Source organism: Pogona vitticeps, chromosome 2 (genome assembly GCF_051106095.1).
Source record: "Pogona vitticeps strain Pit_001003342236 chromosome 2, PviZW2.1, whole genome shotgun sequence".
Taxonomy (NCBI): Eukaryota; Metazoa; Chordata; class Lepidosauria; order Squamata; family Agamidae; genus Pogona; species Pogona vitticeps.
The window spans coordinates 264,552,305-264,564,752 of NC_135784.1; the positions used below are offsets into that span (position 1 = coordinate 264,552,305).

Genomic DNA, 12,448 nt, shown 5'->3' on the forward strand with positions numbered 1-12,448 from the left:
TATTTTCTTATATTTACATGAATGTCAGGCGTCAGAGAAAAACTGTTCACTTTTGCCCTTATTTGAAGGTTGTATCATTGAAAATAATTGAATTTACATACAAATAAATGAGCAGGAAAGAGCCTAGGCCCAGATCCTACTAAATCCATTTATATGTGCCTCATATAGTATTCCCAAATATGAGTGTTTTTGCAATAGCTTTATAGTTATAATTCAGATAGATGGATGGAATATACCCATTGAATATGTATCTGGTTATACCACATGAGGTAATACATAATATATACTTTGTGGTCTGCCCTAAACAGAACTGTACCTTATTGCAGTGTTCTTTTCTTCTGATCCTCATTTTCTGTCTCAGATATTTCATATCCTCGTTGACAAGGGAGTACTATCCCCAGATTTGTATGAAACAAGTATAGTTGCATGCGGAATAATTGATTCTCTGGCTCTCTAAACCTCTCTGCAGAGATATTGCTTGTATCAAGTCCTGATTATTATATATGTAAGGAAATAGTTACATGTATAAGGAAATCTGTATGAGACTACATTATTTTTCATACCTGTTTTAAACAATAGAGATAAAATGATAAGAAAACAGCTCATAAGAACACAAGAAGTACGGTGCTGGATCAGGCCAAGGGCCCATCTAGTCTAACTCCCTGTATCTCACAGTGGTCCTACCAGATGCCTCTGGGAGCACTAGATGCCTGTCTCCTGATCCCCCTCCCTTGCATCTGACATTTTGAAGTACCTTCCTTTTAAGCCTGGAGATTGTACATCCCCATCCTGGCTTGTAACCTGCGACAGACTTTTCCTCCAGAAATCTGTCGATTCCCCTTTTAAAGGCATCTAGGACAGATGTAATCACCACACCCTGTGGCAAGGAGTTCCTCAGAATAACAACATGCTGGGTAAAGAAATATTTTCTTTGGTCTGTTCTCACTCTCTCCACACTCAATTTTAGTGGATGTCCCCTGGTTCTGGTATTGCGTGAGAGTGAAAAGAACTTCCCTCTATCCATCCCTTGCATCCATCCCCAGCTCAGTAGCGTGTTGCTGAAAATGCAAGTGGTAGATAAAACAGAAATAGGGGTTTAGCAAAGTTTTTCAGGGAGCTGTGCTCAATATATGTTTCATATAAATTTTGACAAAGTACTGACAATTTTGCTACAAACATTTTAAGACTATAGATAGTGAAAAGTAATATGGAAAATAAGAAAATTCAGTATTCATCTTTAAGGACCTTTGTTTTTAATTTGTGCTGTCATGTTACCTTTGACCTATGCTGACCTTATGAATTGATGACTTCCAGAAGGGCCTGTTATTAATAGCCCTGCAGATCTTACAAACTCAAGGGGCACCTTGAAGACTAAATGCTACATTAGAATATAAGCTTTCATGGAACATTTTGACTTTGTCAAATATCAATAGTTAGAATACAGAGACTACATGGTAAAGTATTCATGCAAGGCTCTAAGATAAAGAAAGAATGGTATTTGGTTGCATTTCACACCAAGGCCTCTGTTTGGTGTTTATCGCCATCATCCTAGAACTGCAGGACTGGAAAAAACTCTGTGGATCATCAAGTCCAGCCCCTGTCAAGTAGGCACGGTGGGGAATCAAACTCCCAACCTCTAGCTCTTCAACCAGAAACCTAAACCAGTGAGCTATTCAGGTTTTTGAAGCCTGATCATGTAAACAGCAACAATGATTAAAGGAAAGAACTTCATTTATTGAGTGAAACCATATCTTTGCCTGATGCCTTCCCCTCTTCCTAACACTTTTTAGTGAGTCATGTCTTCTCATGTACAATAGCCTCAGTACTGTTATTTTATCTACTTCACTTATTAGCAAATACACCTAGAATATGCACCTGTGTGCACACTTGAGTGTGAAATTGAGTATAGCAGCAGGAAACTCATATTTGAAGGCAAGAATAAAACCTTGGGCAGCAGTTCTGTATCATCTTCTCTGAGGGTAACCCCCACTGAACTCGGTCTGAATACACATATTTAGGATTATATTGTGTTTCTCGTACAGTTTTACTAGTCTGCTATTACCTATGCTATAGGATATCTTGAACAGTGGCTCTTACAATGTAGATATGAAAACTCCTTGGCAAGTGATTGATTGCAAGATTGGTTTAATATCTGACTAGGAACAGCTTTCTTATATGACTATTTTATATGTTGTTTTTCTACATTTAAAGTAATTTATCAATACAGATATTACACATGTGTGCACAGGTGTTTTTAGGAATACAAAGAGCAGTGCTACAGTCCAGAATGCTGGTTTTGACATGGATCTCCTAGATGTGTCTGGGAACAATGTGGTGCAATGGCAGTAGGTCTTTCACAGTGTTGTATTTTAGTAGTGGTCATGAGCTGTTTCTGAACTTGAACATTGCATTTAGCTTTACAGCCGGTTTCAGTGGTAAATGTATCTTCTGTACATTTTTCTAATTCTTTTTTGAAAACCATTTAAAGTAGCAACTATTGAGAAGAACTGTATTTTGTTAGTCTTAAATCTGTTGCAGTGTGAGTTGATTATATGAATTGACCATGCAGTTGGAGTTTGTACCTTCTTACATGGCCCCAATACATGCCCCTAAAGTTTGCTTCAGAAGGTTTCCCAGTCTTCTTCAGCTGACCTAGAGCAGTGGTTCTTAACCTTTGTTACTCGGATGTTTTTGAACTGCAACTCTCAGAAACCCCAGACAGCACAGTTGGTGGTGAAGGCTTCTGGGAGTTGCAGTCCAAAACTCCTGAGTAACCCAAGGTTAAGGACCGGTGATAGAGTATGTGATCCTTGGCTATTCAAGCATAATGTCACAATTATGATAGATTGACTCGTGAATAGGTTCCGAGATGCAAACTGAAGGCCAGATTGAGGTTGGTGCTACTTTTGCAGCCTTATGAGGCACAGGATAGATGTTAGCAAGATATCTCCTTTCCTGCAAGATGACCTTATTCTGCTGGCCTCAAGGAGATTGAGAACTTGAGATATGACAGTTTGTTTCCTGTCTGTCACATACTGTACAAGGATGGCCAGAATCGTGCTACTTAAAGTCTGTCACAGTGAGTCCATTGACATAGATCTCAACAACAAATTGTTGTGAATTAAGAAGCCAGCATAGGCTTTTGCTCTTGCCTACCAGGCATGTGATTTGGTACATGACAGAAAATGACTACACTGATTTCTGAAGTTGTGGAAATGCTGATAGATTTATGCTTACGTAATATTTCAATTGGATTTTGGCCAGTACAGGTATATCTAAAAATCATTATTTAGCACTTAGCTGTTCAAAGCGGGATTTCTGGGATGTCTTGGAACTGCAAGAGAGGCAGTAAAGTAGTGGTGAGACAGAACCAATGTAGAATGTGGTTAAAGGCAAATTATCAGTTTAAATGTTCTGCCTGAGTTCTGATAAAACAAGTTTATTAGTATTCTTCGTTCTTGGTGTGGCAGTTCATGAGTATTAATGTGTTTGGCATAGAAACTGAATTCAGAACAGATCTCCAGTTGTAAAGACAAAATTACAATGCTCATTAGTAGATTAATACAAAGGGTGAAGTATAGAATTTTTAATGAAGTTATCTTTGTTTTTTAATGCAATTCTCTGCATCTGTGCATTCTCAAGTCCAGCTATTTACTTTCTTCTAAACTGTTTTGATGACATAATGATGACATAATATATATTTATTATGTCATCATTATGTCATCAAAACAGTTTAGAATTTAATAAGCTGCATTTATGGCTTCTGTGACTTTTCACTCTTGGAAGACTCAGCTCAAAAACCTCCCATTTCTCTTTAGACATGTTGCTTTAAAGGAGCTGCCAACAGACCTTTGTGACATCACTGTCTACAGCTTCTATCCTGTTCTTCTGCTGACAGTTGTTGCATTCTATTGGAAATGTTTATTGAGTATGTTTGAGGATACAATATGAGAAGGATGGAGAATAACTAGGCAGTAGATAGAGGGGTGTACTGGTGAAGTGCAGAATTGAGAAAAGAGTGAGAACTGGAGTTTTACGGGGGTTCAAAAAGGCACAGGAGTGTAAGAGAAACAGAGCAAAAAGTGTGGGTAGTGGTGAAGGCGGGGCTAGCAGATATAAGAGGGGGTGAAGGAGGACTTCCTGCAGGCTGGGAGTGGATGTGGGTAGAAGACCCGTGGACTGGAAAGGTGGAAAAGCTGAGAGTCCCCAAAGAAGAAGCTGATGCTAGGAGAATACTGTATCCCCAAACCATCTTACTGGGGGGGAAAGAGAGACTAAGGAATGGAGAAGGAGGCTGAGGAAGGAAAAGGTGAACGATGGAAAAGATTAGAATGGAGAATCTGGGGGATGCAGCAGATGGAGCGACAGGAGGACCATGGCCAATGACTGATCCCTCCACAGACCTTGCCTGGGTGGACCAGTGAGACAAGGACACAATCCCCTTATTGGAGGGGGAGAATGGACCATTATTAAACCCAAGTGTTTCTCTGGAATGGCCAGGACCCTGGAATACTCAAGAGGGAAACCCTTTCAAAGCTGATGAATGGAAACCCCTGTCAGACCCGTTGTTTGACAGGGAGAAAGGTTGGAACGCTTTTGTTGACACGACTTCTGTTAAATAATGCAATAAACATTACTCTGATTTCAAAACCATGTAAGACTGGTGATTTATTCGGGGCAAGTCAGGAGCGAACCCTCACATCTCAACAAAATTAAGAGGCCATAATTTCAAGCTGCATCTCTAGTATGCAAAGGCTGAACGGCGCAATCAGGTTTACAGGAAACCAATTTATCAGAGAGATAAGGTCTGCTTATTTCAGGCTAAGAATTTTGGCAAACTAGTCCATTATGTATGTATGTAGGTACAGCCATACACATGCTTCTTTCTCAGCACTGGGACCCGAGGCAGCTGTTAAAAAGAATGCAAAATTAAAATATGATAAAATTACAACATACCTGCCTTTGTCACACATACACATACACACACACACTGTTGGATTGGAGTGCCACTCTTATTTATTTATTTGCTTCATTTATATGTTTCCTTTCTCCTGATGAAGGGACTCAAAATGGCATACAACTGCTAAAAAGTATACATATATTTTAAATCACAATAAATTGGAATATTAATATTAAAATTCAGTTGATGCTGTGTGTACTTTTAAACATACATATTAAAATATCCCTAGTTTACAACAATTTGAAACATGAATAAATAGAATATGTTGAATCCTCAACTACCAGCAGTTCAGTTCACAAAACATTCTTTTTTCTCAGTTGTTTAAACTGTCTTGCTTGGTGCATATCCACCATTACTTGTCAGTTAAAAACTTAATTGTTTATCATGCATACCAGGACAAATCTATATGCAAATATATTTAAAATGTAGAATTACTAGTGACATTGAAGCAAAAGAAAAGCAGCAAAATGTAGTAGGTTTTTTGGGAGAGTTTCTCCCAGTTATTTTTGACTGTTTCTTAATGACTAAACAACAACAAAATTTTTGACTGTTTAAAACTCTAGATGGCAGGTTGCTGAAACTTGGGGATAATGTTTACAATTCTTCAGATGTCTGTGTCATAAAATGCCTACCTTGCAATCTAAATCCGTGAAGTCAGCCACAAACCATGCTTTGGGGCACTAAAATGGAAGTGTATGAAGAGTGAAGGCAGCAAATTTGTCATGCAGAAATCTGTAGAAATGTGTCAGATGTAATCTGCAGTGTGCTATGTACATTCCCAGAACAAAACTCAAAGCTTTAAATTCCTTGCAAGAAACAGAATCCTTACCTATACTTGAAATATAGTGTTTAAAGTAATAATGTGTTGTCCAAGTATTTTATGTGAAACAGGTTACCACAAGATTCATTGTTGCATTTGCAGTAACTGGAACTGTTTGTTACTGACCATTGGTTGAATGGGAAACTGATAATAAAATTGCAGTGAGAGAGGGAGAAATAAGTTGGTTGGGTGACTTGCATAATGAGGATATCTGACAAAATTGTTTAAATCATTACATTTCTAGCTTGTAAGCAGGTTGGTATTAATTCCTGTTGTATATTGCTAATAGCAAGATTCATTATTGAAATTAAGCCTATCCCAATTGCAGGAGTTATCAAAATAATAAGAAAAGATGACTGTAGTTAGCAGTGAAAAGACTTTCTTATTGACTGTTTCATTGATCCTAAGGACCAAGTGGTTCTCCTTCTTCCAAGGAGTTTAAATGTCTCTTTTTTTGTTCTGGGAATATATATGCAAACTGCTTCTGTAGATCATTGTTATCTATCTGCCATTTATTAATCGGTTCAGAAGTGAAATGACTTTATCAGGTTCTTTACAGACTCCTTGAGAACTTACGAGTATTAGCAATAGGATGTCATATTGATTATAATGATGATTATTAAAAATTTCCTGTTGTTGACTTGTGACTTATGTGACAAACCATGGGGTTCAGGGAGTCCCGCTCTAACCATTATTTTTATTTTATTTTTCTCTCTCTCTCTCTCTCACACACACACACACACACACCCCTGATCTGGCGCACACACACACACACACACACACACACACACACACACACACACACACACACACACACACACACACACACACACACACACACACACACACACACACACACACACACACACACACACCCCTGATCTGGCTGAAGGCCCTCTGGGGAGTTCACAGTATAAAACAATAATAAACCACCAGAGGATAAAATCATAACAATAAACTGTACAAAAACCATTATAACAATAATTATACAATTTAGAGTGGATTCTGAAATAACGAGTACATTTAAACTGCCGGTAGTCAAGCATCATTATAGGCTGTTAACTGCAGTTTTAAAGGTATCACCTGTTCCGGTATTTATGCAGTTTAAGTAGGCTTCATAGATCATGTACAGTGGTGCCCCGTATAGCGAGGTTAATCCGTTCCGGATTAACCTTCGCTATACGAAAACATCGCTGTGCGGGCAAGGAAAGCCTAATGGAACGCATTAAACTTAGTTTAATGCGTTCCAATAAGCGTCCAAACTTACCCCTCCAGCGATGTTTTCGCGTCCCGCAGCCATTTTGGAGCCGCCGATCAGCTGATCGGCGGCTCCAAAATGGCCGCCGGATGACCCGAAATGGCCCCCTATCAGTGTTTTCGCGCCCTCCCCTTGCTTACCCTCCAAAATGGCCGCCGGACGCCCCAATCGTCGCAAAGCGAGTGCGGCGATTGGGGCAGATCCGTATAGCGATCCCCCAAAAGGGATCGCTATACGGATTCTTCGTTAAACGGTGCGCTCGTTAAGCGAGGCACCACTGTAGTTGGAACAGCCTGTTGGAATAACCGGGTTTTGGCAAATGGCAGGTGGTAACTGATTCCATAGCTGAGGAGCAACTGCCAAGAAGGCTCGATTTCTTGTTTTCTCTTTCCAAACCTCTCTCGGGGTCAGTGTCTTCAGCCGTCCTGCCTAGGAAGAACAGGTAGGACGGGCAGCCTTCGCTGGGAGTAGGCGTTCTGCCAGGTATCAAGGTCCTAAGCCATTTAGCCACACTACCCTGTTGTGACTCATCCTATGGCTCCAATGGCTTCTACACAACAAAAGCGATTACACAGGAGTCACAACGGCTACTGGGCAGAAGTTGGAAGTTTTTGATTACTAAAACTTTGATTATCTGAAATATATAGAATAGTTTTAACATAGGGAAGTATATCTTCATGGAACAATTTTGGCATCTTCCGAGCGAGGGAAGTGGACTGCAATGAAGTCATGCTTGTTGATGTTTGTTTTGCACATTGGTTAGCCATTATTAATGTTACTGCTGGCAAATGTGAGGGAGTGGTTGGGTCCTGTTTCACCTCATGTGGATATTGAAGAAAGAAGCTCCACGGCTATAAGAAATAAAATCACTTCATGAAAGATAGGATTTTTTTCTGTCTTCTGTCTTTGTAATATATACTACTTCTTATGGGAAACGTGTTGTATTCTTTGCCTTTGGTGCTGGAAACAACTTGTTTCATCTGCTATCTGTGGATGGTAGAAGTAAGAGAGCCAAACCTATCAATATCTAGTGTGCTAGGAAAGTAATTTTTACAGCAGGCAGCTGCCTGTACTTGTTTAGGGGTTGCTGTGTGATTTGGACTTCTAGTTTTCAGTTTCATGGGGAAAGGACTGCAGAAGTGGGCATGAAGAACATAACACGCTGGGCTCATCTCTACTATCCTCTTCTAGTTGTATTGGAGGTAAAAAATATAATTAAGACTTTTGTGTAACTGCAGTGCATTGTATAATCACAGTATGTAGGGTTGTGTGATGAAAACTATCTGCTTTTCTTGATTACATGTACAGTGGTGCCTTGACTTACGAATGTCCCAATTTATGACCAATTCGAGTTATGACCAGCTCTGGCCGCAACATTTTGCTTCAACTTGCGACCGGAGCTTCAAGTTATGATCGGAAAAAAGGCAGGGGAAATTTCAAGGTGGTGTTTGATCTTTTGTGTGTGTGTGTGTGTGTGTGTGTGTGTGTATGTGTGAGGTTTTTTTTTTTTCTGGCCGGAACAGATTAATCACGTTTCAATGCATTCCTATGGGAAATGGTGCTTCGACTTAACGACCATTTCAAGTTACGACCATCTTCTGGAATGGATTAATTTCGTAAGTTGAGGCACCACTGTACATGCCACTGGTAACTGTAGTCCTGTCAACCAGTTGTCAAAATCCATACTGAAAAAAAGAACTAGGTGTACCTCCAAACATTGTTGAGCACAGCATAGTATGTCTGCTGTATTGAAACTTACAAATTGACTCTCTCTCTCTCTCTCTTTCTCTCTCTCTCTTTTAAGTGTGTAACAGGGGCATATGTCATTATGAGAATCTCATTAAAACATAATGGTTCCAAAAAGAGTGATCCAATCCTTCATTTCTAGTTTTTAATTCTCTGTCTCGTGACAGAGAAGAGACAGTAGTGTTTGAAAGAATGGGATATGTTTTCTTTCTCTTCTGATGTTGGCAACCTATACATGTTTATTAATTTGTCTGTGACTAAATTACAAACACAAAAAGCAGTATATAATACATGCCCATAATGTTTTATATATTATATTAAGACAAAGTTCTGCAGAATATTTTTGCAAAAACATTGTCTGAGATTCAGAGATCAAATGAATCCAGAGATCAAATGAAGCCAGATACTTTTATTTATATTTATGCTTAAAGTAATCATGTTAAGCTACATTTTAAATGCATGAGCCTAAAATTGTATCACTGTTAGCAGCCAGTAAAAAATTTTTGCCACCTTTCATAGTAACGTAGGCCACAAGCTCTTTACTGTATCTCATTTTAAAAAAATAACTTGTAGCATATAGGTTAGTGAAGAATGGATTGATCACTGTCCAATCACTCACATACAGTTACAGTGGACCCTTGACTTACAGACGGCTTGACTTACAGACTTTTTGAGTTACAGACTTCTCTGGCCGCAAAATTTAGGTTTGACTTGCAGACTGAGATTTGACTTACAGACCAGAAAAAAACCAAAATGGAACAAAAACGGCCTGTTACGGGATTAATCGGTTTTCAATGCACTGTAGGTCAATGGAGACTTGACTTACAGACTTTTTGACTTGAGAACCGCCTTCCAATACGGATTAAGTTCTCAAGTCAAGACCCCACTGTACATTCATGTGGTTGCCTGTCTAGTGAATTGGTAACTATAAGGCTAAAATAAAACATGGTGCCTTTTTTGTTTTTGGAACGAGCTGCTTGTGTACATATTATATGTGAACAAAACTTGCATCTGCATGTCCGCTGCTATAAGGCATATGGACTGAAGTCAGAATCATTGAACATTGGGCTATGGTAACATTATCTATGTCTAGCACGAACTGAACAGTTTCATAGCTTCTTAGTGGTTAAGTTCTGTCTGTGTTCCCAAAAATGCATCTAAAAGCTTATTCAAAGCTGCTAAATTTGTTAACACGTGCTTTGAAAGGTTTATGACTGAGAGCACAGTTTGCAGATGTAGACAGACATCTGGACTAAATAATAATAATTGTGTGCCATCATGTTGATTCGAACTTATGATGACCCTTTCCAAAGTTTACTAGGCAAGAGAGTATTCAGAAGTGGTTTATTATTCCCTTCTTCTGGGAGCATTCTGGGATTATATAGAGAGCTTCTGGGATGCTCACTTGGGAATTAAACTCCAAACCTTTGGCTCTGCAGCCAGATATCTAACACACTGAACTACTAAGCTGGCCTAAATCCATCATTAATTTACAAAGTAGACCCACATAAATTAGGAGGGCTTGTTGGCTGCAACAAACATATGCCCCATTGATTTTAGTGGCTCTACTCTATAGATAGGATTAATGTGTTGGTTTTGCCCTCTTAATCTCTTATGTTAACATTTACTCTTAACTTGTAATTGCAGCCAGTCAGATGATGATTCCGGTTCAGCTTCTGGTTCGGGATCTGGTTCAAGTTCTGGAAGCAGTAGTGATGGAAGTAGCAGCCAATCGGGAAGCAGCGATTCAGACTCTGGATCAGAGTCTGGCAGTCAGTCAGAATCAGGGTCTGACACATCTAAGGAAAAGAAAGTCCAAGCAAAACCTCCAAGGGTTGATGGAGCTGAGGTAAAATGCATTTGTGTATATAACTAATTCCATTGTTTAGAAATTACAGAGTAAACATTTGCACAAATACTGTAGTAGAAATTCTAAAATAGTTTATTTCTTCAAAAAGGTTGCTAAAATTGATAAGATGCCAGAAATTCCCCTCTTGAAGAGGAATAGTATACAAAATCAGACCATTTCTCTTTAGTTCTATTTAGCAGACTTGAAGTAAAGGCTGCTCTTCTCAGTTCGGTAAAACTTAAAAAGCCATAAACACCATGGATACCTTGGTGGCAAGTGTGCCACCAAAGAAACACAAAAAAGGATTGTTTAATTTTTAGCATGTGTTTTTAATATTGTTGTGATTTCACTGACATCTCTAGCTCTTTTAATTGTGGCACCATGTTTTCTTCTTCATGGTTACTGCAACTCAGATGTGCTCAGATGCTTCCTCAGAATCTTCTGGTACTGAGTACCTTTTGGTGGATGACCTCACGTGTCCCAGCAGTCTTCCCTTAGTTTCTTTTTGTCTGCTATAGTAATGATATCTTAAATAATTCTTCTGCAGCCTACTACTTCAAAGTAGCTTTCCCTGTTTCTGTCTCTGTGCCCAGGCACCTCTAAGATTAGCAGATTTATTACAGCATGAAGTTTTTTGGATTACTGTTCCCTTCCTCAGATGTAGGGAGTGTAACTTTAGAGCATGGATATGTAAGTGTGGCATTCCAGGTTTTGGTCTAAAACTCCCATAGTCCCTCACCATTGGCTGTAATGGCTGAGGCTGTTGGAAGTTGTGCACATAGAGGTTGAATGTTACAGAAAGTACTGAAAGCAAGTTGCATTATTTACGCTGTTACCAAAACTGTTGGTGTTGATTACACAGACATTCTGCAATAAGTAAGGTGCTTAACATTTGTTGTGCGACAAATATGTTATTTGATGCAAACCTCTCCTCATTGTCTTATCGCTGTAGTCTGTTTTAACATTCTTCCTGCTATAAAGTATAAAAATAAATGTTTCTAAATGGGTAGTCACAGCTCTTGTGGTAAAATCACACAGACTCCTGTTGAATTCTTAGGACTTCTCATAGGATTTCGTCCATTCTTAGGGATGTATCCTTAGATTCATTTTAAATCCAATAAAGTCAGGGAAATCTATCAATTAATGAACTAGTGTAGCTCACAGGAAGGGCCTTTTGTTTTGCACACTAGAACTTAGAAAATGAGTCCAAAAATACATCTGATTATCAGAAGTTGGTGAGTGGTATTGTCAGTATGTAAACAACACCCAGCTCTCTTTTTCCTATAATCTCAATTGGTTCAATCCAAATAGTTACCTGGAGCTAGTAATGAATTCAGTGTGTCAGGAAACTTTAGTATGACTCTTTGTAAGATGGTAGTACTCTAGTTAGTAGGTCCTGGATGCAGGAAGTAGATCTGATGCCTGCTGTAAATGGCATGCCTTTGCCTGAAAGGGACAGGCTTGGCTGTGCTCCTAGATTCCACACTGTTGGCCCCAGTTTCATGAGTACCTTTTCCCATCATCAGATGAGTCATTAACAGTGCTTCCTTAACAGGGATAACCTAGCCATAATTACCAGGTGCTATGTTACTTCCAGGTTAAATTACTGCAACTTTCATTTTGTGGGTGTGTGTTTTTAAAGACTATCTGGAAACTGTTCTTGATGCAGGATGCAGTTGCTCTACATTAATTAGAATGTTACTATAGTCTATGGTCCCCAAAGATCTGAACTAATCCCTATTAATCACTGACTCCAATTTGAAATGATAATACTAAGGTAAAATGTGCTAAACAGCATTGGAGCCTGGGTACCCA

General features: G+C 39.1%; 1 protein-coding gene across 2 annotated transcripts in view; it reads left to right on the forward strand.

Moving 5' to 3' along the window:
- The window catches only part of CHD1 (chromodomain helicase DNA binding protein 1), a 59,324-nt gene that overhangs the window by 2,332 nt on the left and 44,544 nt on the right, over positions 1–12,448 (forward strand). For both annotated transcript variants that reach the window (XM_020793223.3, XM_020793225.3), the window contains exon 3: positions 10,432–10,633. In XM_020793223.3, coding sequence (XP_020648882.3) covers positions 10,432–10,633 — 202 coding nt within the window. The remainder of the gene's footprint in view (positions 1–10,431; positions 10,634–12,448) is intronic.